Source organism: Coregonus clupeaformis, chromosome 5 (assembly GCF_020615455.1).
Source record: "Coregonus clupeaformis isolate EN_2021a chromosome 5, ASM2061545v1, whole genome shotgun sequence".
NCBI lineage: Eukaryota > Metazoa > Chordata > Actinopteri > Salmoniformes > Salmonidae > Coregonus > Coregonus clupeaformis.
In genome coordinates this window covers 32795096-32822801 of record NC_059196.1, presented here as the reverse complement: position 1 = coordinate 32822801, position 27706 = coordinate 32795096, and the positions used below count along the sequence as shown (strand labels likewise).

Sequence of the window (27706 nt, the reverse complement as noted above, 5' to 3'; positions counted from 1 at the left end):
CCTGGGGCTCCATGCAAAATGTCACCTCGTGGAGTTGCAATGATCATGAGAACGGTGAGGAATCAGCCCAGAACTACACGGGGGGATCTTGTCAATGATCTCAAGGCAGCTGGGACCATAGTCACCAAGAAAACAATTGGTAACACACTACACCGTGAAGGACTGAAATCCTGCAGCGCCCGCAAGGTCCCCCTGCTCAAGAAAGCACATATACAGTGGGGAGAACAAGTATTTGAAACACTGCCGATTTTGCAGGTTTTCCTACTTACAAAGCATGTAGAGGTCTGTACTTTGTATCATAGGTACACTTCATCTGTGAGAGACGGAATCTAAAACAAAAATCCAGAAAATCACATTGTATGATTTTAAAGTAATTAGCATTTTATTGCATGACATAAGTATTTGATCACCTACCAACCAGTAAGAATTCCGGCTCTCACAGACCTGTTAGTTTTTCCATAAGAAGCTCTCCTGTTCTCCACTCATTACCTGTATTAACTGCACCTGTTTGAACTTGTTACCTGTATAAAAGACACCTGTCCACACACTCAATCAAACAGACTCCAACCTCTCCACAATGGCCAAGACCAGAGAACTGTGTAAGGACATCAGGGATAAAATTGTAGACCTGCACAAGCCTGGGATGGGCTACATGACAATAGGCAAGCAGCTTGGTGAGAAGGCAACAACTGTTGGCGCAATTATTAGAAAATGGAAGAAGTTCAAGATGACGGTCAATCACCCTCGGTCTGGGGCTCCATGCAAGATCTCACCTCGTGGGGCATCAATGATCATGAGGAAGGTGAGGGATCAGCCCAGAACTACACGGCAGGACCTGGTCAATGACCTGAAGAGAGCTGGGACCACAGTCTCAAAGAAAACCATTAGTAACACACTACGCCGTCATGGATTAAAATCCTGCAGCGCACGCAAGGTCCCCCCTGCTCAAGCCAGCGCATGTCCAGGCCCGTCTGAAGTTTGCCAATGACCATCTGGATGATCCAGAGGAGGAATGGGAGAAGGTCATGTGGTCTGATGAGACGACAATAGAGCTTTTTGGTCTAAACTCCATTCGCCGTGTTTGGAGGAAGAAGAAGGATGAGTACAACCCCAAGAACACCATCCCAACCGTGAAGCATGGAGGTGGAAACCTCATTCTTTAGGGAAGCTTTTCTGCAAAGGGGACAGGATGACTGCACCGTATTGAGGGGAGGATAGATGGGGCCATGTATCGCGAGATCTTGGCCAACAACCTCCTTCCCTCAGTAAGAGCATTGAAGATGGGTCGTGACTGGGTCTTCCAGCATGACAACGACCCGAAACACACAGCCAGGGCAACTAAGGAGAGGCTCCGTAAGAAGCATCTCAATGTCCTGGAGTGGCCTAGCCAGTCTCCAGACCTGAACCCAATAGAACATTTTTGGAGGGAGCTGAAAGTCCGTATTGCCCAGCGACAGCCCCGAAACCTGAAGGATCTGGAGAAGGTCTGTATGGAGGAGTGGGCCAAAATCCCTGCTGCAGTGTGTGCAAACCTGGTCAAGACCTACAGGAAACGTATGATCTCTGTAATTGCAAACAAAGGTTTCTGTACCAAATATTAAGTTCTGCTTTTCTGATGTATCAAATACTTATGTCATGCAATAAAATGCAAATTAATTACTTAAAAATCATACAATGTGATTTTCTGGATTTTTGTTTTAGATTCCGTCTCTCACAGTTGAAGTGTACCTATGATAAAAATGACAGACCTCTACATGCTTTGTAAGTAGGAAAACCTGCAAAATCATCAGTGTATCAAATACTTGTTCTTCCCACTGTACATGCCCATCTGAAGTTTGCCAATGAACATCTGAATGATTCAGAGGAGAACTGGGTGATAGTGTTGTGGTCAGATGAGACCAAAATCGAGCTCTTTGGCATCAACTCAACTCGCCGTGTTTGGAGGAGGAGGAATGCTGCCTATGACCCCAAGAACACCATCCCCACCATCAAACATGGAGTTGGAAACATTATGCTTTGGGGTGTTTTTCTGCTAAGGGGACAGGACAACTTCACAGCATCAAAGGGACGATGGACGGGGCCATGTACCGTCTAATCTTGGGTGAGAACCTCCTTCCCTCAGCCAGGGCATTGAAAATGGGTCGTGGATGGGTATTCCAGCATGACAATGACCCAAAACACACGGCCAAGGCAACAAAGGAGTGTCTCAAGAAGAAGCACATTAAGGTCCTGGAGTGGCCTAGCCAGTCTCCAGACCTTAATCCCATAGAAAATCTGTGGAGGGAGCTGAAGGTTCGAGTTGCCAAACGTCAGCCTCGAAACCTTAATGCCTTAGAGAAGATCTGCAAAGAGGAGGGGGACAAAATCCCTCCTGAGATGTGTGCAAACCTGGTGGCCAACCACAAGAAACGTCTGACCTCTGATTGCCAACAAGGATTTTGCCACCAAGTACTAAGTAAAGTTTTGCAGAGGGGTCAACTACTTATTTCCCTCATTAAAATGCAAATCAATTTATAAAATTTTTGACATGCGTTTTTCTGGATTTTGTTGTTGTTCTTCTGTCTCTCACTGTTCAAATAAACCTACCATTAAAATTATAGACTGATCATTTGTTTGTCAGTGGGCAAACGTACAAAATCAGCAGGGGATCAAATACTTTTTTCCCTCACTGTAACAATAACGAGGCTATATACAGGTGGTAACGGTACAGAGTCAATGTGCGGGGGTACAGGTTAGTCAAGGTATTTTGTACATGTAGGTAGGGGTAAAGTGACTATGCATAGATGATAAACAGCGAGTAGCAGCAGTGTAAAAACAAAGGGGGGAGGTCAATGTAAATAGTCCGGGTGGCCATTGGATTAATTGTTCACCAGTCTTGAGGCTTGGGGGTAGAAGCTGTTAAGGAGCCTTTTGGACCTAGACTTGGTGCTCCGGTACCGCTTGCCATGCGGTAGCAGAGAGAACTGTCTAAGACTTGGGTGACTGGAGTCTTTGACAATTTGTTGGCCTTTCTCTGACACCGCCTAGTACATAGGTCCTGGATGGCAGGAAGCTTGGCCCCAGTGATTTACTGGGACGTACGCACTACCCTCTGTAGCGCCTTACGGTCGGATGCCGAGCAGTTGCCATACCAGGCGGTGATGCAACCAGTCAGGATGCTCTCAATGGTGCAGCTGTCAAACTTTTGTGGATCTGGGGACCCATTCCAAATCTCCTGAGGGGGAAAAGGTGTTGTCGTGCCCTCTTCACGACTGTCTTGGTGTGTTTGGACCATGATAGTTTGTTGGTGATGTGGACACCAAGGAACTTGAAACTCTCGACCCGCTCCACTACAGCCCCGTCGATGTGAATGGGGGCGTGTTCGGCCCTCCTTTTCCTGTAGTCTACGATCAGCTCCTTTTGTATTGCACACCTTGACTGAGAGGTTGTTATCCTGGCACCACACTTCCAGGTCTCTGACGACCTGCCTATAGGCTGTCCCATCATTGTCAGTGATCAGGCCTACCACTGTTGTGTCGTCAGCAAACTTAATGATGGTGTTTGAGTCGTGCTTGGCCACGCAGTTGTGGGTGAACAGGGAGTACAGGAGGGGACTAAGCACGCACACCTGAGGGGCCCCCGTGTTGAGGATTAGCGTGGCAGATGTGTTGTTGCCTACCCTTACCACCTGGGGGCGGACCGTCAGGAAGTCCAGGATCCATTTGCAGAGGGAGGTGTTTAGTCCCAGGGTCCTTAGCTTAGTGATGGGCTTTGTGGGCACTATGGTGTTGAACACTGAGCTGTAGTCAATGAACAGCATTCTCACATAGGTGTTCCTTTTGTCCAGGTGGGAAAGGGCAGTGTGGAGTGCGATTGAGATTGCGTCATCCGTGGATCTGTTGGGGCGGTAAGCGGATTGGAGTGGGTTTCCGGGATGATGGTGTTGATGTGAGTCATGACCAGCCTTTCAAAGCACTTCATGGCTACCGACATGAGTGCTACGGGGCGGTAGTCATTTAGGCAGGTTACCTTTGCTTTCTTGGGCACAGGGACTATGGTGGTCTGCTTGAAACATGTAGGTATTACAGACTCGGTCAGGGATAGGTTGAAAATATCAGTGAAGGCACTTGCCAGTTGGTCAGCGCATGCTCTGAGAACACGTCCTGGTAATCTGGCCCCGCGGCCTTGTGAATATTTACCTGTTTAAAGGTCTTGCTCACATCGGCTACGGAGAGCGTGATCACACAGTCGTCCGGAACAGCTGGTGCTCTCATGCATGTTTCAGTTTTGCTTGCCTCGAAGCGAGCATAAAGGGCATTTAGCTCGTCTGGTAGGCTCACGTCACTGGGCAGCTCGTGGCTGGGTTTCCCTTTTGTAGTCCGTAATAGTTTGCAAGTCCTGCCATATCCGACGAGCGTCAGAGCCAGTGTAGTAGGATTCAATCTTAGTTCTGTATTGACGCTTTGCCTGTTTGATGGTTCGTCTGAGGGCATAGCGGGATTTCTTATAAGTGTCCGGATTAGTGTCCCACTCCTTGAAAGCGGCAGCTCTTTAGCTCGGTGCGGATATTGCCTGTAATCTATGGCTTCTGGTTGGGATATGTACGTACGGTCACTGTGGGGACGACATCGTCGATGCACTAATTGATGAAGCCGGTGACTGAGGTGGTGTACTCCTCAATGCCATTGGATGAATCCCAGAACATATTCCAGTCTATGTTAGCAAAACAGCTAGCACAGACGGGTCCTCTGTAGCTCAGCTGGTAGAGCACGGCGCTTGTAACGCCAAGGTAGTGGGTTCGATCCCCGGGACCACCCATACACAAAAATGTATGCACGCATGACTGTAAGTCGCTTTGGATAAAAGCGTCTGCTAAATGGCATATTATTATTATTATAATATCAGACAATATACCACTGGTCTGATGCAGAAATACTTGTTTGCTGTTCCATTTATCTTAGTAACCAGTTTATAATAGCAATAAGGCACCTTAGGGGTTTGTGATATATGCGAGTCGTGCCTGAGAACAGCCCTTACCACACCCCCTCTGGCCTCATTGCTTAATTATGCTGTGGAAATGGGGCAACATCCCCATGTAACACACAGGAAAATGTAGACAATATATTAGTATGCATACTCTGAGATGCCAGGCATTGGCTCGTATTCCTCAAGGTAGCTTTTCCATGTTTCCGTTTTAGACGCACTGTGGTAAAGGAGTCTTCTCTTTCTCTCTTGCAATAAAATAGTGTGAAGAGAGAAAATAGATGTCCCTCCACTTTTCCATCCCTCTCTCAAAATTGTCCCTTTACACACAGTTAATGCAATTCTCTGATCCGGTCTTTCTCATCGAACACATAGTTTCTTCTCCACATGACTTTCACACTGATAGAAGCTTTATCGATTTCTTTAGTGTTTCTGTTGCTCCCTAAAGCCTGTAAATAGAAAACAATAGGAGAGTGGGGAGCAGGCTGTCCTGCTAGCTATATTCTTATAGCGCTGTTGTTCTTCCCATAACAAAATGGCACAACACAAAACGCAACACTACAGCCACAGGCAGGCTACCAGCAACCAAACTCATTCACAGCTAAACAAGAGAATAACAAGAGGTGAGCACTTTGCAAAACCTCCGTTACAAATGCACACCATTTCACGCTGGCTCTTTCTCACTCGCTCTCTCCCACTCTCTTTTGTTTATCCTCAAATCCCTGCTTCAATATTTACACTTCTGATCATGGCGGAGAGTTGCCGTAGAAACCGTTTAGCTGAATGGGGAGAGGAGACGGTACAGTAAGTGCTGGCTTGGGGAGGGAGATTTAGGCTGGGGGTGGCGTGTTGGCTGGGGCTGGTTCATCTTGGCTGGGAATGGAGGGCTCCTCTTGTTTGGAGCCATGAAACTCTGCTGTGTGTCTCCTGAAAGTGTGGAGAATAGATTCACAGACAGTGAGTATGTTTACATGAACCCTAATAATTCGATATTAAACTGATTATGTTAGTAGGCAGAGTATGTCAATAGTCATGTAAACACCTTACTCTTTTTATTTTAATCGCTGTAAGGTCAAAATCATAAGTAAGCATACGCCGATTAAAACACCTGGTTTTCTGAGCAATTATTAGGACATGTAAACAGCTTAATCGGTGTTCCAGTGGTGTATTTGAGCTGCGTACGTGCCAGCACCAGATAGCTCAAGCCTCCCTCTTATGCGCGAGTGAAGTGAGTTTGGAAAAACTGAAAGTATGCATCTTAGAAATAGTTTTCACATACAAAAGTTATATGTCCGAACTTGGAATCAAATAGGCTTTGCAGAAATAACATTGTCACTGTGGTAGAAAGTTTATTTTGATTGGTGATTTACTGCATTTATTTAAGTCCCATCACGTAGCCTGATTTCAGATGTGTCCATGTAAACAGGAATATTAGGGAAATCTTTCTTCTTACAAAGCATGTAAACGTTTTAAACTATTATATTAATTTGACTATCCACAATAATCGTATTGTAACCGTACTCAATGTCTTGCAGAGGTATGAACCCTTTCTGATACAGTTCTTTAGAGCATCTCTGACTCAATGTCTCTGAATAGATACTCAGACAATAGCTCTCATTCTCATAATGCTCATAACTAGGTACAGACTTTTCGAAAGTGTTTGTGTGCCAGTATGGTCTGTGATTGGGCTGTGAGTGTAATCAGGGTATAACAGGCTTTATTATGCTGAGGACTAGTGTATAGGGGCACTGCAGGGATCAGTGGCTAAATGGACTGGATCATTTGGTTCTACATTTACATTTACATTTTAGTCATTTAGCAGACGCTCTTATCCAGAGCGACTTACAGTTAGTGCATACATTACTCCCCCCATGGGAATCGAACCCACAACCCTGGCGTTGCAAACGCCATGCTCTACCAACTGAGCTACCAACTGGCTGGGGATCGGTGGCTAAATGGACTGGATCATTTGGTTCTGTCTGGGGATCAGTGGCTAAATGGACTGGATCATTTGCTTTTGTCTGGGGATCAGTGGCTAAATGGACTGGATCATTTGCTTCTGTCTGGGGATCAGTGGCTAAATGGACTGGATCATTTGCTTTTGTCTGGGGATCAGTGGCTAAATGGACTGGATCATTTGCTTCTGTCTGGGGATCAGTGGCAGGATAATTTGGTTCTGTCTGGGGATCAGGGATTGGATCATTTGGTTCTGTCTGGGGATCAGGGATTGGATCATTTGGTTCTGTCTAGGGATCAGGGATTGGATCATTTGGTTCTGTCTGGGGATCAGTGGCTGGATCATTTGGTTCTGTCTGGGGATCAGTGGCTGGGTCATTTGGTTCTGTCTGGGGATCAGTGGCTGGATCATTTGGTTCTGTCTGGGGATCAGTGGCTGGATCATTTGGTTCTGCCTGGGGATCAGTGGCTGGGTCATTTGGTTCTGCCTGGGGATCAGTGGCTGGGTCATTTGGTTCTGTCTGGTAATAAAGAGCCAACGGACGACTGGTGTCAGTTAGTTCAGTGAGCAATTGGATTTAGCTCAAGTCAATGATTCAATTTGGACACTGACATTTCCAATTTGAGAGAGGCTGAGGCTTGCCCTTCCTCTTGCTCTCACTCTTTCTCCCTCTCTCTCTCTCTCTTTCTCACCGCTGTTTCCATTCGTTCTCTTTCTCTCACTCTCCTGTGATGTTCTCTTGAGGATTGGTCAGTGAATTAGACTCAGAAACGCTCCACTACTGCATAGTCACTGTTGTACGTACTTTCCCATGCATACTTACTGGAAAAATCGGTCACGCATACATTCCTTGTCAGGATGAGGTGCTCATTTTATACATTGACGTCACACACACACGTCTTGTCACAAGATGGTCATTTTACACATTTGTGTCACACACACACGCTCTTGCCATAATAAGTGGGTATTTTTATACATTTACATCACACACACACACACACTCCCACTCCCAATCATGAGGTGGTCATTGGAACTGGTGCACAGTTTGAGATGTTATCCATCTCCACTGACACAGTTCTCCATATTGATTAGATAAGCTCTGAGTCTGGAGTCAACAAGTCCATGTTCCACACTGAATATCCTGACATCAGGTCCATTGGCATCTCTCCTGGCTGCACGCAAAGACTGATTGTGAGTCTGAGAGGAAATGAGAGATGGAGGGAGAGATTGATCCGAGACAAAGATGTAGAGAGCGGGAGAAGAAATTGGGACAGCAGGATCAAGATACTTCTGTAAATATAATGTATGTGGACACCCCTTCAAATTAGTGGATTCGGCTATTTCAGCCACACCCGTTGCTGACGGGTGTATAAAATCGAGCACACAGCCATGCAATCTCCATACATAAACATTGGCAGTAGTACTGAAGAGCTCCATGACTTTCAACGTGGCACCGTCATAGGATGCCACCTTTCCAACAAGTGAGTTTGTCAAATCTCTGACCTGCTAGAGCTGCCCCGGTCAACTGTAAGTGCAGTTATTGTGAAGCGGAAACATCTAGGAGCAACAACGGCTCAGCCGCAAAGTGGTAGGCCACAAAAGCTCACAGATCGGGACCGCCGAGTGCTGAAGTGCATAGCGCGTAAAAATAATCTGTCCTCGGTTGCAACACTCACTACCGAGTTCCAAACTGCCTCTGGAAGCAACATCAGCACAATAACTATTCGTCGGGAGCTTCATGAAATGGGTTTCCATGGCCGAGCAGCCGCACACAAACCTAAGATCACCAAGCGCAATGCCAAGCGTCGGCTGGAGTGGTGAAAAGCTTGCCGCCATTGGACTCTGGAGCAGTGGAAACGCGTTCTCTGGAGTGATGAATCACGCTTCACCATCTGGCAGCCCGACGAACAAGTCTGGGTTTGGCGGATGCCAGGAGAAAGCTACCTGCCCCAATGCATAGTGCCAACTGTAAAGTTTGGTGGAGGAGGAATAATGGTCTGGTTAGTTCCAGTAAAGGGAAATCTTAACGCTACAGCATACGATGACATTCTAGTTGATTATGTGCTTGTGGCAACAGTTTGGGGAAATCCCTTTGCTGTTTCAGCATGACAATACACCCGCGCACAACGCGAGGTCCATACAGAAATGGTTTGTCGAGATTGGTGTGGATTAACTTGACTGGCCTGCACAGAGCCCTGACCTCAACCCCATCGAACATCTTTGCAAATAATTGGAACGCTGACTGCAAGCCTGGCCTAATCATCCAACATCAGTGCCCAACCTCACTAATGCAAGTCCCTGCAGCAATGTTCCAACATCTAGTGGAAAGCCTTCCCAGAAGAGTGGAGGCTGTTAAAGCAGCAAATGGGGGACCAACGCCATATTAATGCTCATGATTTTGGTATGAGATGTTTGTCGAGCAGGTGTCCACATACTTTTGGTCATGTGTACCTTCTTAATGCTCGTCTCCTGATATGACACAATTGGGTTGTGTTTTGAACACACACACACACACACACACACACACACACACACACACACACACACACACACACACACACACACACACACACTCTTTTTGGGTCACTTGCATCCAGTAGCTCTGAAATACCCTGGAGGATGGTGTACGTCAGTGAAAGGCACCAACCTGTTGCACCTCGATGCGTCAGACAATCTGCTTTCTTCTCACTGCTGTCCCAAATTCCCCTCACTTCTCACTCTTTCTCTCCCCCCCCCCCCCCCCCCTCCCTGCTCCCTCTCCCCCCCTTCCTGCTCCCTCTTTCTCTCCTCCTCCCTGCTCCCTCTTTCTCTCCCCCTCCCTGCTCCCTCTTTCTCCCCCCTGCTCCCTCTTTCTCCCCCCTGCTCCTCTCTTTCTCCCTGCTCCCTCTTTCTCCCCCTCCCTGCTCCCTCTTTCTCCCCTGCTCCCCTTTCTCCCCCCTCCCTGCTCCTCTTTCTCCCCCTCCCTGCTCCCTCTTTCTCCCCCCTCCCTGCTCCCTCTTTCTCCCCCTTCCTGCTCCCTCTTTCTCCCCCCTCCCCTGCTCCCTCTCCCCCCCCATGCTCCCTCTTCCCCCCATGCTCCCTCTTTCTCCCTGCTACCCCTTCCCCCCTTCCTGCTCCCTCTTTCTCCCTCCCTCCCTGCTCCCTCTTTCTCCCTCCCTCCCTGCTCCCTCTTTCTCCCTCCCTCCCTGCTCCCTCTTTCTCCCTGCTCCCTCTTTCTCCCCCCTGCTCCCTCTTTCTCCCTGCTCCTCTTTCTCTCCCCCTCCCTGCTCCCTCTTTCTCTCCCCTCCCTGCTCCCTCTTTCTCCCTCCCTCCCTGCTCCCCCTTTCTCCCCCCCTCTTTCTCCCTCCCTCCCTGCTCCCTCTTTCTCCCTCCCTCCCTTCTCCCTCTTTCTCCCTCCCTCCCTGCTCCCTCTTTCTCCCTGCTCCCTCTTTCCCCCCCTGCTCCCTCTTTCTCCCTGCTCCCTCTTTCTCTCCCCCTCCCTGCTCCCTCTTTCTCTCCCCCTCCCTGCTCCCTCTTTCTCCCTCCCTCCCTGCTCCCCCTTTTCTCCCCCCCTCTTTCTCCCTCCCTCCCTGCTCCCTCTTTCTCCCTCCCTCCCTGCTCCCTCTTTCTCCCGACTCCCTCTTTCTTCCCCCTCCCGAATGCCTCTCCCCCCTTCCTAATCCCTCTTTCTCCCCCCTCCCTGCTCCCTCTCCCCCCCATGCTCCCTCTTTCGCCCCCCATGCTCCCTCTTTCTCTCCCCCTCCCTGCTCCCTCTTTCTCCCTCCTCCCTGCTCCCCCTTTCTCCCCCCGCTCTTTCTCCTCCCTCCCTGCTCCCTCTTTCTCCCTCCCTCCCTGCTCCCTCTTTCTCCCTGCTCCCTCTTTCTCCCGACTCCCTCTTTCTTCCCCTCCCGAATGCCTCTACCCCCCTCCCCTGCTCCCTCTCCCCCCCATGCTCCCTCTTTCCCCCCCATGCTCCCTCTTTCTCCCCCCTCCCTGCTCCCTCTTTCTCCCTGCTACCCCTTCCCCCCCTTCCTGCTCCCTCTTTCTCCCTCCCTCCCTACTCCCTCTTTCTCCCCTCCCTCCCTGGTCCCTCTTTCTCCCTGCTCCCTCTTTCTCCCTGCTCCCTCTTTCTCTCCCCTCCTGCTCCCTCTCTCTCTCTCCCCTCCCTGCTCCCTCTTTCTCCCTCCCTCCCTGCTCCCCCCTTTCTCCCCCCCTCTTTCTCCCTCCCTCCCTGCTCCCTCTTTCTCCCTCCCTCCCTGCTCCCTCTTTCTCCCCCCCTCCCTGCTCCCTCTTTCTCCCTGCTACCCCTTCCCCCCCCTCCTGCTCCCTCCCTCTCCCTCCCTCCCTGCTCCCTCTTTCTCCCCCCTGCTCCCTCTTTCTCCCTGCTCCCTCTTTCTCTCCCCCTCCCTGCTCCCTCTTTCTCTCCCCCTCCCTGCTCCCTCTTTCTCCCTCCCTCCCTGCTCCCCCTTTCTCCCCCCCTCTTTCTCCCTCCCTCCCTGCTCCCTCTTTCTCCCTCCCTCCCTTCTCCCTCTTTCTCCCTCCCTCCCTGCTCCCTCTTTCTCCCTGCTCCCTCTTTCTCCCCCCTGCTCCCTCTTTCTCCCTGCTCCCTCTTTCTCTCCCCCTCCCTGCTCCCTCTTTCTCTCCCCCTCCCTGCTCCCTCTTTCTCCCTCCCTCCCTGCTCCCCCTTTCTCCCCCCCCCTCTTTCTCCCTCCCTCCCTGCTCCCTCTTTCTCCCTCCCTCCCTGCTCCCTCTTTCTCCCTCCCTCCCTGCTCCCTCTTTCTCCCGACTCCCTCTTTCTAACCCCCCTCACGAATGCCTCCCCCCCTTCCTGCTCCCTCTTTCTCCCCCTCCCCTGCTCCCTCTCCCCCCCATGCTCCCTCTTTCCCCCCCCATGCTCCCTCTTTCTCTCCCCTCCCTGCTCCCTCTTTCTCCCTCCCTCCCTGCTCCCCCTTTCTCCCCCTCTTTCTCCCTCCCTCCCTGCTCCCTCTTTCTCCCTGCTCCCTCTTTCTCCCGACTCCCTCTTTCTTCCCCCTCCCGAATGCCTCTACCCCCCCCTTGCTGCTCCCTCTTTATCCCCCCTTTCTGCTCCCTCTCCCCCCCCATGCTCCCTCTTTCCCCCCATGCTCCCTCTTTCTCCCCCCCTCCCTGCTCCCTCTTTCTCCCTGCTACCCCTTCCCCCCCCTTCCTGCTCCCTCTTTCTCCCTCCCTCCCTACTCCCTCTTTCTCCCTCCCTCCCTGCTCCCTCTTTCTCCCTGCTCCCTCTTTCTCCCCCCTGCTCCCTCTTTCTCCCTGCTCCCTCTTTCTCTCCCCCTCCCTGCTCCCTCTTTCTCTCCCCCTCCCTGCTCCCTCTTTCTCTCCCCCTCCCTGCTCCCTCTTTCTCCCTCCCTCCCTGCTCCCCCTTTCTCCCCCCTCTTTCTCCCTCCCTCCCTGCTCCCTCTTTCTCCCTCCCTCCCTGCTCCCTCTTTCTCCCTCCCTCCCTGCTCCCTCTTTCTCCCTGCTCCCTCTTTCTCCCCCCTGCTCCCTCTTTCTCCCTGCTCCCTCTTTCTCTCCCCCTCCCTGCTCCCCTCTTTCTCTCCCCCCTCCCTGCTCCCTCTTTCTCCCTCCCTCCCTGCTCCCCCTTTCTCCCCCCCTCTTTCTCCCTCCCTCCCTGCTCCCTCTTTCTCCCTCCCTCCCTGCTCCCTCTTTCTCCCTCCCTCCCTGCTCCCTCTTTCTCCCTGCTCCCTCTTTCTCCCGACTCCCTCTTTCTTCCCCCTCCCGAATGCCTCTCCCCCCCCTTCCTGCTCCCTCTTTCTCCCCCCTCCCCAGCTCCCTCTCCCCCCCATGCTCCCTCTTTCCCCCCATGCTCCCTCTTCTCTCCCCCTCCCTGCTCCCTCTTTCTCCCTCCCTCCCTGCTCCCCCTTTCTCCCCCCCTCTTTCTCCCTCCCTCCCTGCTCCCTCTTTCTCCCTCCCTCCCTGCTCCCTCTTTCTCCCTCCCTCCCTGCTCCCTCTTTCTCCCGACTCCCTCTTTCTTCCCCCTCCCGAATGCCTCTCCCCCCCCTTCCTGCTCCCTCTTTCTCCCCCCTCCCCTGCTCCCTCTCCCCCCATGCTCCCTCTTTCCCCCCCCATGCTCCCTCTTTCTCCCCCCCTCCCTGCTCCCTCTTTCTCCCTGCTACCCCTTCCCCCCTTCCTGCTCCCCTCTTTCTCCCTCCCTCCCTGCTCCCTCTTTCTCCCTCCCTCCCTGCTCCCTCTTTCTCCCTGCTCCCTCTTTCTCCCCCCCTGCTCCCTCTTTCTCCCTGCTCCCTCTTTCTCTCCCCCTCCCTGCTCCTCTTTCTCTCCCCTCCCTGCTCCCTCTTTCTCTCCCCTCCCTGCTCCCTCTTTCTCCCTCCCTCCCTGCTCCCCCTTTCTCCCCCCTCTTTCTCCCTCCCTCCCTGCTCCCTCTTTCTCCCTCCCTCCCTGCTCCCTCTTTCTCCCTCCCTCCCTGCTCCCTCTTTCTCCCTCTTTCTCCCGACTCCCTCTTTCTTCCCCCCTCCCGAATGCCTCTCCCCCCCCTTCCTGCTCCCTCTTTCTCCCCCCTCCCCTGCTCCCTCTCCCCCCCATGCTCCCTCTTTCCCCCCATGCTCCCTCTTTCTCTCCCCCTCCCTGCTCCCTCTTTCTCCCTCCCTCCCTGCTCCCCCTTTCTCCCCCCCCTCTTCTCCCTCCCTCCCTGCTCCCTCTTTCTCCCCCCTCCCCTGCTCCTCTCCCCCCCCATGCTCCCTCTTTCCCCCCCATGCTCCCTCTTTCTCCCCCCCCATGCTCCCTCTTTCTCTCCCCCTCCCTGCTCCCTCTTTCTCCCTCCCTCCCTGCTCCCCCTTTCTCCCCCCCCTCTTTCTCCCTCCCTCCCTGCTCCCTCTTTCTCCCTCCCTCCCTGCTCCCTCTTTCTCCTCCCTCCCTGCTCCCTCTTTCTCCCTGCTCCCTCTTTCTCCCGACTCCCTCTTTCTTCCCCCTCCCGAATGCCTCTCCCCCCTTCCTGCTCCCTCTTTCTCCCCCCTCCCCTGCTCCCTCTCCCCCCATGCTCCCTCTTTCCCCCCCATGCTCCCTCTTTCTCCCCCCTCCCTGCTCCCTCTTTCTCCCTGCTACCCCTTCCCCCCTCCCTGCTCCCTCTTTCTCCCTCCCTCCCTGCTCCCTCTTTCACCCTCCCTCCCTGCTCCCTCTTTCTCCCTCCCTCCCTGGTCCCTCTTTCTCCCTGCTCCCTCTTTCTCCCCCCTGCTCCCTCTTTCTCTCCCCCTCCCTGCTCCCTCTTTCTCTCCCCTCCCTGCTCCCTCTTTCTCCCTCCCTCCCTGCTCCCCCTTTCTCCCCCCCTCTTTCTCCCTCCCTCCCTGCTCCCTCTTTCTCCCTCCCTCCCTGCTCCCTCTTTCTCTCCCTCCCTCCCTGCTCCCTCTTTCTCCCTGCTCCCTCTTTCTCCCGACTCCCTCTTTCTTCCCCCTCCCGAATGCCTCTCCCCCTCCCCTGCTCCCTCTCCCCCCCCATGCTCCCTCTTCCCCCCCATGCTCCCTCTTTCTCTCCTCCTCCCTGCCCCCCTCTTTCTCCCCTGCTCCCCCCCTCAAAACAATTGGTAACACACTACGCCGTGAAGGACTGAAATCCTGCAGCGCCCACAAGGTCCCCCTGCTCAAGAAAGCACATATACATGCCCGTCTGAAGTTTGCCAATGAACATCTGAATGATTCAGAGGAGAACTGGGTGAAAGTGTTGTGGTCAGATGAAACCAAAATCAAGCTCTTTGGCATCAACTCAACTCGCCGTGTTTGGAGGAGGAGGAATGCTGCCTATGACCCCAAGAACACCATCCCCACCGTCAAACATGGAGTTGGAAACATTATGCTTTGGGGGTGTTTTTCTGCTAAGGGGACTGGACAACTTCACTGCATCAAAGGGACGATGGACGGGGCCATGTACCGTCAAATCTTGGGTGAGAACCTCCTTCCCTCAGCCAGGGCATTGAAAATGGGTTGTGGATGGGTATTCCAGCATGACAATGACCCAAAACACACAGCCAAGGCAACAAAGGAGTGGCTCAAGAAGAAGCACATTAAGGTCCTGGAGTGGCCTAGCCAGTCTCCAGACCTTAATCCCATAGAAAATCTGTGGAAGGAGCTGAAGGTTCGAGTTGCCAAACGTTAGCCTCGAAACCTTAATGACTTAGAGAAGATCTGCAAAGATGAGGGGGACAAAATCCCTCCTGAGATGTGTGCAAACCTGGTGGCCAACTACATTTACATTTTACATTTTAGTAATTTAGCAGACGCTCTTATCCAGAGCGACTTACAGGAGCAATTAGGGTTAAGTGCCTTGCTCAAGGGCACATTTACGTCATTTAGCAGACGCTCTTATCCAGAGCGACTACAAATTGGTGCATTCACCCTATAGCCAGTGGGATAACCACTTTACAATTATACTATTTTTTTTTTTGGGGGGGTAGAAGGACTACTTTATCCTATCCCAGGTGTTCCTTAAAGAGGTGGGGTTTCAAATTTCTCCGGAAGGTGGTGAGTGACTCCGCTGTCCTGGCGTCGTGAGGGAGCTTGTTCCACCATTGGGGTGCCAGAGCAGCGAACAGCTTTGACTGGGCTGAGCGGGAACTATGCTTCCGCAGAGGAAGGGGAGCCAGCAGGCCAGAGGTGGATGAACGCAATGCCCTCGCCTGGGTGTAGGGACTGATCAGAGCCTGAAGGTACGGAGGTGCCGTTCCCCTCACTGCTCCATAGGCAAGCACCATGGTCTTGTAACGGATGCGAGCTTCAACTGGAAGCCAGTGGAGTGTGCGGAGGAGGGGGGTGACGTGAGAGAACTTGGGAAGGTTGAACACCAGACGGGCTGCGGCATTCTGGATGAGTTGTAGGGGTTTAATGGCACAGGCAGGGAGCCCAGCCAACAGCGAGTTGCAGTAATCCAGACGGGAGATGACAAGTGCCTGGATTAGGACCTGTGCCGCTTCCTGTGTAAGGCAGGGTCGTACTCTCCGAATGTTGTAGAGCATGAACCTGCAGGATCGGGTCACCGCCTTGATGTTGGCGGAGAACGACAGGGTGTTGTCCAGGGTCACGCCAAGGCTCTTCGCACTCTGGGAGGAGGGACACAACGGAGTTGTCAACCGTGATGGCGAGATCATGGAACGGGCAGTCCTTCCCCGGGAGGAAGAGCAGCTCCGTCTTGCCAGGGTTCAGCTTGAGGTGGTGATCCGTCATCCATACTGATATGTCGGCCAGACATGCAGAGATGCGATTCGCCACCTGGTTATCAGAAGGGGGAAAGGAGAAGATTAGTTGTGTATCGTCAGCGTAGCAATGATAGGAGAGGCCATGTGAGGATATGACAGAGCCAAGTGACTTGGTGTATAGGGAGAAAAGGAGAGGGCCTAGAACTGAGCCCTGGGGACACCAGTGGTGAGAGCACGTGGTGCGGAGACAGCTTCTCGCCACGCCACTTGGTAGGAGCGACCGGTCAGGTAGGACGCAATCCAGGAGTGAGCCGCGCCGGAGATGCCCAGCTCGGAGAGGGTGGAGAGGAGGACCTGATGGTTCACTGTATCAAAGGCAGCAGACAGGTCTAGAAGGACAAGAGCAGAGGAGAGAGAGTTAGCTTTAGCAGTGCGGGAGAGCCTCCGTGACACAGAGAAGAGCAGTCTCAGTTGAATGACCAGTCCTGAAACCTGACTGGTTTGGATCAAGAAGGTCATTCTGAGAGAGATAGCAAGAGAGTTGGCTAAAGACGGCACGCTCAATAGTTTTGGAAAGAAAAGAAAGAAGGGATACTGGTCTGTAGTTGTTGACATCAGTGGGATCGAGTGTTGGTTTTTTGAGAAGGGGTGCAACTCTCGCTCTCTTGAAGACGGAAGGGACATGGCCAGCGGTCAAGGATGAGTTGATCAGCGAGGTGAGGTAGGGGAGAAGGTCACCGGAGATGGTCTGGAGAAGAGAGGAGGGGATGGGGTCAAGCGGGCAGGTTGTTGGGCGGCCTGCAGTCACTAGTCGCAAGATTTTATCTGGAGAGAGAGGGGAGAAAGAAGTCAAAGCATAGGGTAGGGCAGTGTGAGCAGGACCAGCAGTGTCATTAGACTTAACAAACGAGGATCGGATGTCGTCAACCTTCTTTTCAAAGTGGTTGACAAAGTCATCTACAGAGAGGGAGGAGGGGGGGGGGAGGATTCAGCAGTGAGGAGAATGTGGCAAAGAGCTTCCTAGGGTTAGAGGCAGATGCTTGGAATTTAGTGGTAGAAAGTGGCCTTAGCAGCAGAAACAGATGAAGAAAATGTAGAGAGGAGGGAGTGAAAAGATGCCAGGTCGGCAGGGAGTTTAGTTTTCTTCCATTTCCGCTCAGCTGCCCGGAGCTCTGTTCTGTGAGCTCGCAATGAGTCATCAAGCCACAGAGCTGGAGGGGAGGACCGAGCCGGCCGGGAGGATAGGGGACACAGGGAGTCATGAAAGGATGCAGAAAGGGAGGAGAGGAGGGTTGAGGAGGCAGAATCAGGAGATTGGAGGGAGAAGGATTGAGCAGAGGGAAGAGATGATAGGATGGAAGAGGAGAGAGTAGTGGGAGAGAGAGAGCGAAGGTTGCGGCGGCGCGTTACCATCTGTGTAGGGGCAGAGTGAGTAGTGTTGGAGGAGAGCGAGAGAGAAAAGGATACAAAGTAGTGGTCGGAGACATGGAGGGGAGTTGCAGTGAGATTAGTAGAAGAGCAACATCTAGTAAAGATGAAGTCAAGCGTATTGCCTGCCTTGTGAGTGGGGGGGATGGTGAGAGGGTGAGGTCAAAAGAGGAGAGGAGTGGAAAGGAGGAGGCAGAGAGAAATGAGTCAAATGTAGACGTGGGGAGGTTGAAATCCCCCAAGACTGTGAAGGGTGAGCCATCCTCAGGAAAGGAACTTATCAAGGCGTCAAGCTCATTGATGAACTCTCCAAGGGAACCTGGAGGGCGATAGATGACAAGGATATTAAGCTTAAATGGGCTAGTGACTGTGACAGCGTGGAATTCAAATGAGGAGATAGACAGATGGGTTAGGGGAAAAATTGAGAATGACCACTTGGGAGAGATGAGGATTCCTGTGCCACCACCCCTCTGACCAGATGCTCTCGGGGTATGCGAGAACACATGGTCAGACGAGGAGAGAGCAGTAGGAGTAGCAGTGTTTTCAGTGGTAATCCATGTTTCCGTCAGTGCCAGGAAGTCGAGGGACTGGAGGGTGGCATAGGCTGGGATGAAGTCAGCCTTGTTGGCAGCAGAACGGCAGTTCCAGAGGCTGCCTGAGACCTGGAACTCCAGGTGTGTGGTGCGTGCAGGGACCACCAGGTTAGAGAGGCAGCAGCCACGCGGTGTGAGGCGTTTGTGTAGCCTGTGCGGAGAGGAGAGAACAGGGATAGGCAGAGGCATAGTTGACAGGCTGCAGCAGATGGCTACAATAATGCAGAGGAGATCGGGATGAAATGAACTAAACATCAGGGAAAGGAGAGAGCAGGCCTCCCTCACCAAAAAAATATATATATATAACTCTCCCAACTTCCACCTCAGAAACTATAATTGTTTCACTGAACCACCCGAGTAAAACTCTCCCAACTTCCACTTTAGAAATTAGAATTGTTGTAAACTACAGCAGACTGTTATCAGTAGCTGTAATTAAGTACAGCAGCTACCAACCACCTAACGTTAATGCCTCGGATGAGGTTAGAAAAACAGCTGAATGGTAGCAGCTAGCTGGCTCAATCACAGGTACTCTTAAGCATGAAATAACATTGGAAACAATTAACCATAGTTGCAAAAAGTTACCAGTAGCTACCCGCTAGCTAGCTAGCTTTGTTGGTCCAAGTAGTGGGTAGGCTAGCCTCGTGCTTCGCGAGTCCGCCGAATACAGTCCTTACCTACAATAATTACCTACAATAACCTTCAATAACTACCTGAGTAAGCTACCTATAATACCAAACTACAATACCTACCTACAATCTAAATACATGGTTTAAGCTTAACTCAACACCATATAAGAAGCCAAGCTTACCTTTCATAACGCAGCAACGATTAAACGTTGGGTAGCTAGCACAAAGATATTGTATTTAGCTACCACAGCCTGCTGGTAGTGTTGGCTGGCTAGCAATGGCTACTGTGTTGACTTTGTTTGAAAAACGGCGTCGCTGCGAACGAATGTAGCTGGCTAAAAGGATATTGTTTTTAGTTGCAACCGTTGCTAATAGCAACTCGCCAGCTAATCCAGGAGGTGAGTTAGCTAGCTAGCTTCGCACTACATCCGGCACCGCCGAATACAAAAGTAACCTACAATAACTACACAACAGCTACCCACAACAGCCCACGATGCCTACCTATACTACTTAATAATATACAGCCCACGATGCCTACCTATAGTACCTAACTACAATCTAAATACATAGTTTAAGCCTTACTCGACAAAGCCCAAGCTATGTATAAAGCCAAACTGGCAGACTGCAATCAGTAGCCGAAATTAAGTACAGCAACTACCAACCACCTAACGTTAATGATAATGAGGTTAGAAAAACAGCTGAAGGTGGCAGCTAGCTGGCTCAATTACAGGTACTCTTAAGCGTGAAATAACATTGGAAACAGCTAACCACAGTTGCTAAAAGTTACCTTAACTACAAGAAACGTCTGACCTCAGTACTTGGTGGCAAAACCCTTGTTGGCAATCACAAAGGCATGTTTTGCAGAGGGGTCAAATACTTATTTCCCTCATTAAAATGCAAATCAATTTATAACATTTTTGACATGCGTTTTTCTGGATTTTGTTGTTGTTCTTCTGTCTCTCACTGTTCAAATAAACCTACCATTAAAATTATAGACTGATAATTTATTTGTCAGTGGGCAAACGTACAAACTCAGCAGGGGATCAAATACTTTTTTCCCTCACTGTAAGTGTATGTCGTCTGTGTTTCTCCACCTTTTTCTTTCTGAAGACCATTTCAAACTAAGCATGATTCCCAAGAGATGAGCACCATACATGTTTCTCCATGCTCGCACACACACAAACAGTCCTCAACCTGCAAACACACACACACACACACACACACACACACCTACACTCACCGGAGCAGTGTGGAGTCTGATAGCTCAGCTAGACAGTTGATTGACAGCAGACAATAGCAGGCTCCTGCTCAGATTCCCGCTGTTTGATGGGACCACTTGTCGCCAGCAGCAACTCAGGGAGAGGGCACACTAGCTGGGCGATTGGACAGTTTCCAGGAAGCAGCAGCAGCATCATAATTATCATAATCATCCCTCCTATGCAATTCCCATAATTCTACTGAATAACATGCTATGTTACTGTTCCTCTCTCAATTGACTCAACTATGGCTCTCCATGTTAATAGGCTTGCCGTGTGTGTTCATGACACACATGGCTACAGTGAGCTGAACATCTTGCTTTAGTAAGCCTAGGTAATGACACACCAGTGTGTGAACCATGTGTGTGCAGGTACCTTTCACCACTGAGTTCAGAGGTCACCTAAAATAACCAGGCTCTCTAACAGGAAGTGAAGAGTTTACATCCTCCAGGTGGTGCCCATCCCCTTTCACATTCACACACCCTATGACTGTCTTACACCCATATAACATATAACCACAGAGTCAGACAAGCAGAAGAAACATGCAGGCAGGAGATTACATCCATCCATCTCCCACAATCACTGTCTGCACAGGAAGTGAGGTGGAGGATGTGACCATGTGACCTGGTTAGACTGTTAGTGAGTCAGATAGGCAGGCAGTGTCCTAAAAGTTGACATCTGGAAGTGCGTGTATATTTGTCTGTGTGTGTGTGTGTGTGTCTAAGGCCTATGCTTTATTGTAGTCTGTTTCTTGGAAGTTGTTGACTCAATCCAACACTTTGCAAGTTTATTTTGGATCTCTGTTCGTTTTAAGAACATTCATTATGTGATGTTGAAATTGTGCAATAGATCATGTCAAGTACCAGCAAGCCAGCCTGCCAGCAAGCCTGCTTTGGTATCACATTCTTCCTATGGAAACATCTTAGTGTATAGTATAGGAGAGGCCAATGTTAGTGTGTGTCTATATGTCTTACTGTGTGTTGTCTAGTAGTCACATAGCTACAAGGGCACCAGTCCATTTAGAAGATTCCCTAGGGTCCCCCTTGACACCGTCCACCCCGTCTATTCCAAGCCATGTGGCCAGTGACTCAGCAAATTGTGTGTGTACTTTAGTGAGGGAGACTGTGTGTGGTGAGCCCCTGAGCATCACCTTCACACCGGGTGCTCAGGTGAGTGTCTGCTCTGTGAGTCCAGTACAAACAGATAGTCACAGCGGGTGGAACAGTAAAGCGGAAGTCTGTGAAGGGCACTCTCAATATCAAAGTTTCTCTGTGTGGGAAGATCTCTGACACAAACAAATGCACTTAAAAGCCCTTCTGAGGATGATATCATATTGCTCAGTCTACACTTATATTAAATGCAGTCATTTCCAGACCCTCTGAAATGGTGTCTATTAAATCTGTAAATGTATGTAAACATACCTTTTTTGACCCTGTTATTAATGTCCTCTCTTCTCTCCTGTTTGTCACAGCGGAGCCCCTCCCCCTGATGGACCTGTGCAGGCGAGTGGCCAGGCTGGCTCTGGGGCGGGACCGAATAAACCAGATAGACACCCTCCCTCTGCCAGAGACCCTCAAGAACTACCTCCAGTACCAGTGACCCCACACACCCACCAGGACAATGAATGACTGCTTGACGGCAGCTACATTTCACTACGGTCAACCCCAAACAATTGAACCTTGAACCATTGGACATCTACTGAGGATAATGATGATGGTCAGGAGGAAGCCTATGAAGGAGTTCCGAGTTTCCTTTTAGGATTTGTGTCCGTTTTTAACATGTTATTTTTTTTATTTGCTCACTGCTATGATGGAATGATGGACAGACAGAAAGGAGGGAGATGGGTTTGAGACTGGACAGTAGCAGAAGTGTTGGGTCTATAGTGTGGGAGCTTCTAGAACATGGTCCTGGAGGAACAGGGCGTTTTGGGATGATGCATATAGCCATCCATACATAGTTACTGTACATCTATACAGACTCTCTGGAAGCCTCTCTGAACATGTAGATATTTATATTTAGACCCTATAGCAGGCTCCACTGAGACTCACCAGCCCCCTAGCCACATGGATTTAGAGGATGGAAAACACACAGGCATGCGAACATCCTTGAATGCATGCATATGCAAACACTCGCTCATGCTCAGAGGGGCTGTTTTCAGAGTGTATGTGAGTGGTGTGAGTTTTTATGCATGTGTGGGTTGGTGCGTGTCAGCCTTGCTCCGCAACAGGCACCCCAAGACATCAGTCAGACCCACTCTAACCCCACTGAGTTTGGCGACACTACAGCCCTCATCTCTCTTTAGTCTCCTGCTGCACTACACCTCCCTCTCAACTGGCAGTCTCTCTTTATTTATCAGTGGGTTTCATTGGATCCAGGCTTCCATTATGTCTCTGGGTGAGTGACTGCGGCTGCGTCCAAAATGGCACCCTATTCCCTACATAGTGCACTACGTTTGATCAGCCTGATCAGAAGGAGTGCACTGCGTTTGATCAGCCTGATCAGAAGGAGTGCACTGCGTTTGATCAGCCTGATCAGAAGGAGTGCACTGCGTTTGATCAGCCTGATCAGAAGGAGTGCACTGCGTTTGATCAGCCTGATCAGAAGGAGTGCACTGCGTTTGATCAGCCTGATCAGAAGGAGTGCACTGCGTTTGATCAGCCTGATCAGAAGGAGTGCACTGCGTTTGATCAGCCTGATCAGAAGGAGTGCACTGCGTTTGATCAGCCTGATCAGGAGTGCACTGCGTTTGATCAGCCTGATCAGGAGGAGTGCACTGCGTTTGATCAGCCTGATCAGGAGGAGTGCACTGCGTTTGATCAGCCTGATCAGGAGGAGTGCACTGCGTTTGATCAGCCTGATCAGGAGGAGTGCACTATGTAGGGATAGGGTGCCATTGTGGACATACCCTGGGATGTTGTCAGTCAGTGTGTGTTAAAGCTGATTGAGGATGATTGGAGGGCCAATCCGCTATTACTGTTTATGTGCCTGCGCAGAGAAAGCACACGACACCTCTGTCACAGGAGATTGTTTTTAAAAAATGTACATGCTGCTTTTTTTTTTTCTCACTCCTTCCGTTCTTATCCTGATGGTGATATTCCTTTTTTAAATATGTTTTCTGTTTCTATGACTGAGGCTTTTGTTTATTTCTGATTTGTTTTCTATGGTATTAAGATCTATTTGCCGAACAGGAAGTGACCCGTGTGAGACAGGAAGTCTCGCTGAGAGACTGATCGAGGAATGTGCTGCAATGAGCATCTTTTAAATGTGAATAAAAAGCTAAACCAAACATGCTGGTGTTTTTTGTCCAGTTGGACCGACTGTCACCTCAGCATGCCAGTGTCATCCAAATGAAGGGAAGTCGCAATGCTTCCCAGCACCTTCACAACACTAAGCCTTTGAACCAAAAATATAGTAATTCATTTCTCTAACTGGGATTTAAAATATGCTGCTGTAGTTGGCTGCCTGTATTTGATTTTTAGTCAGAAAGTAATGTTTTCTGAACCTGATTTCCCATGGGGCGGGCAGGCAGGCTTTGAACAGAGAACAAAGCCTGTTATGTGATCGAAGTTCAGTCAAAGCAGCTTTCCTTTCCTGACTGTTCAGAAAACCCATTTAATGTTTTACCGCATAAATATGTCTGGAGATCATACTGTATAAAAATCACACCAGGACAAGTGCATGCTCTCTCCTTTTAGTGTGTGTGAGAGAGCCAAGGAACAGCAAAGTGGCCCTGATTAGATGATTTGACGGAAGTGGTGAGTGCGGTTGTAGGGAAGGAAAAATGTCCCTAAATGGTTACAATCATGCTACTCCCTCTATAGGAAGGCTTGCTAAGGATGATCTTGCAGGGCCATATTTACCTATCCATTACCATAAGGGTAAATAAGCTTGTGTTATACCACATGGATCTCCGGCGAAGGCTTTAGTGCTGAAATGCAGGTTGAGAAGTGAGGATTTGAAGGACAGGATGAGAAAGTGTTTCGGGGCATGATGCTGGGCCCCATCAGTGTGTGAGGCTAAAACCAGGCATTGGAAATCAAATATGTTTAAAATATCATCCCTGGCCTTGATCTGTTTAAAAGGGGCTTATCCTTGATACACCCATACACCCTGTTTCTTTACAGTTTGTTGTGGCAGCTGCACTACTATGCTGATTACAATTGACCTCTGATCTATACAGTTGGCTGGGATATAATCTTACAACAGTGGCTATTGGCTCCTTCCTTTCCCTTATCTTCCCTCTCTCTCCCTACTCGACCCATTTATTTCTCCCCACTTCTCACTCTCCAACCAGCATTCCATCATCGTCCATATGAATACTGTCTGCACTCTCCTCTCCTTTAGCTCTCATGCCTGTTCTTTCCATCACTTTCATAATGAAAGGCGTAATCGCTCCCCCTCACCTGTCTATTCTACTGTATTCACTCTCCATGACGCCCATCAACATTCCTCCTCTCGCTCTTCTCTGTTCCCTCTTCTTTACCTCACTCCTTTCCTTCCCTCTCGTCCTGTAGTGAGTGAAATGTAGGGCGGAGGTGGGGGGAGAACTGTAGCGGTTGAGGGGCTGTTGTCTTCCACGGAAGGAAGATGAAGAAATGTATAATTCCTAAAAGAAAATCTCCTCGTTTAGGGTTATTTTCCTCTCCTGCAGAGCGTGATGTAAAAGTTGTCTATCTCTCCAAGGCAGATCAGATGAATGAGTGCTAGACTTTTCTCTTTGACCTATTTGAATGATCTTTAAACATAGGGTACACTCCCCATAGTCAGTCCTATAGACAGGACACACATGCACACCACAGGAGGTTGGTGGCACCTTAATTGGGGAAGACGGGCTAGTGGTAATGACTGGAGCGGAATTAGTGGATTGGTATCAAATGCTCCGTTCCAGACATTATTATGAGCCGTCCCCCCCCCTCAGCAGCCTCCACTGACACACAGTTATACAGAAAATAGCCCTTTACTCACTGTAGGTAGCTGTCAATCAGAACATTTTAAATAACCATGAGTCATTGCAGCCAGTGAAGGGGCTGTGAATGTGGTCAGTGCAGGCATGGAACAGAATTGGCAGAACCACAAACACTTAAAGAGGCGTCCAAATAAAGGTCAGCAGCACTCTGGCAGTGCATGGCCGTCCTCACAAGGGTGGATGGCGTCTCGCCTTCCCAGAGCTGTGGTGTGGTCACATAAGACACACACTGACCTGTGAATGGACCTGGGGACTATTGTCAACTCAGGGAAACAACCGAAGCGACACAGGGGAAATATCACACGAAGGAAAGTCTAATGGCTTACTGAGGTACTGTGTGTGGGTAAGGACTGGGGAAGGAAGAGACTGAGACAAAGGAGCATTGTCCTTTTCAACAACTGCTGCCACACTGAAAACAACATTACAAGACATTGTTGCTGCGACGTCATTGACAACTATATGAAAAATGGAAAGAAAGTACAAGCACATTGTTGAAAGAGAGGACATTTTAGTGAAAAGAGCACCTCACTATGGTTCCATGTCCACCGTGTGGTAGAAGGTATTGTGTAAAGGTAATTCTTCTGAAAGGACAGTGCATGTCATTTACAGAGCTGTAGGAGGGGTGTTTTCCTGTTTAGTGTCTGGCTGACGTGAATATCCTCCATCTAGACCCGTGACACAGTCACACTCTTTTAGCACCTGCTGAACACTTCAACTGGACTGACCACCTGCACGGACTCTCCGCACATATGCACTCACACACACACATCACAACTTTGTCTACCACTCTTATTATGATCGCTAAATACTGCACTATTTAAACACTTTCCACCCAATCCCCCTTCCCCAAAATACATGTAAATATTGGACTATAAACTGTGCCTTCCTGTTTTATACTTATGCTAAAATGTATTCTTCTACTGAACCATTTACTTTGTTCGTATTCTTATCTTTTATTATTTCTTATTGTTGTTGCATTGTCGAGAAAGAACCTGCAAGTAAGCATTTAGTTGGATGGCGTATACCATGTGTATCCCGTACATACGACTAATACAACCGGAAACTTCTGTGTGTTTGTTATGAGCACCTTGGTAGAGTTTGCTGCTGGCACCTGAAGTCAATACTGCCATCTGCTGGTTATAAAAACGAACAGTTTAGTGAACTGTTTCTTTCCTCTGTTGGTAAAGTGTTAGACATTCGATAAGGTCCCGTGTAGCCCAGTTGGTAGAGCATGGCGCTTGCAACGCCAGGGTTGTGGGTTCAATTCCCACGGGGGACCAGTATGAAAAATGTATGCACTCACTAACTGTAAGTCGCTCTGGATAAGAGTGTCTGCTAAATGACTAAAATGTAAATAAGGGAATTGTATGGTACTTTTCTGGACACAATCAAACCACACACAAATGTCAATACGCTCCAAGCACGCTTTCCTTTTTATAGATTTTTGTTTTACAAACCAGGGGTGTGAGAAGAATGCATAGTCAGCCACACATCTAGGAGGCTCGTCAAAGACGTCATGAAAAAATACAAAACACAAATTATAGGAAATAAATGGAAAAGGAAAACAACACTGTTAAGTCATTAATGGACTGAGTGTGTACTTCTAAAGGACACACAGGGTCTCACACACACCTACAAAACAGAAAAGGGCATGACAAGAATAATTTGGAACGGAAACACACGCTCTCGCTCTCAAACACACACACACAATTTAGACATTCAGGGGCAAGACGAGAACAGACCCATGTGAAAGAACTGTGTACCAAATGGCTCTGGTTATAAGCACACACACAGTGATATACCCAGAGTAGAAGCACGTACATGTAGAGCAGGGATGGGTAACTGGCAGGCCGCATGGATCAAGAAAAAAAAGATAAGATATGAATTATACAGGGACCTCCAAAACTATGGCGACAGTGACACATTTGTTTTGGCTCTGTACTCCAGAACTTTGGATTTTACAATGACTATGAGGTTAAAGTGCAGACTGTTAGCTTTAATTTGAGGGTATCTTCATCCATGTCGGGTGAACCGTCTAGAAATTACAGCACTTTTTGTACACAGTCTCCCCATTTTAGGGGACCAAAAGTATTGGGACAAATTCACTTATGTTGTATTAAAGTAGTAAAAAGTGAAGTATTTGGTCCCATATTCATAGCACGCAATGACTACATCAAGCTTGTGACTACAAATTGCTAACCTCTCACCATTACAATAACAGGGGAGGTTAGCATTTTTTTGCGTTCCAATACTTTTGGAGCTCCCTGTATATATTATTTTGGGAACTAACTCGGGATCTCAACTTACTGTTGCGAGTTAGAATTTGTAGAATACACAAGGTGCAATTTAAAAATGTGATTGTGCAAATAAGGAATGGGAAATGATTTATAATTTTACTTTTGATACTTAAGTATACTTTAGTAATTACATTTACTTTTGATACTTAAGTATATTTAAAACCAAATACTTTTACTCAAGTAGTATTTTACTGGGTGAGTCATTTTACTTCTACTCAAATATGTCAATTGGGTACTTTTTCCACCACTGATGTCAGCAACCAAAAAAAAGATTGGTAAATTAGTCTAGCGGCCAGCTAAACCTAGTAATCATGGTCGAATTATCGGCCAGGGGGCCCCCATTGTTAGTCAGTCTCACTCAGATATATTAAAAACTGCAAACATTTCTCGCCACCCTATGGCAAAATGCGTAGGATTGCAGGAAATTAGCTGTAAAAAAGCAAATATTCCTCTCCGCCCATGGCAAA

General features: G+C 49.5%; 1 protein-coding gene across 4 annotated transcripts in view; it reads left to right on the top strand.

Annotated features, from left to right (window-relative positions):
• The window catches only part of LOC121566895 (SPRY domain-containing SOCS box protein 4-like), a 70774-nt gene extending 47512 nt beyond the window's left edge, over positions 1-23262 (top strand). For all 4 annotated transcript variants that reach the window (XM_041876805.2, XM_041876802.2, XM_041876803.2 and 1 more), the window contains one exon: positions 21448-23262. In XM_041876805.2, coding sequence (XP_041732739.1) covers positions 21448-21575 — 128 coding nt within the window. In that variant the 3' untranslated portion in view covers positions 21576-23262. The remainder of the gene's footprint in view (positions 1-21447) is intronic.
• Positions 23263-27706: the final 4444 nt, after the last annotated feature.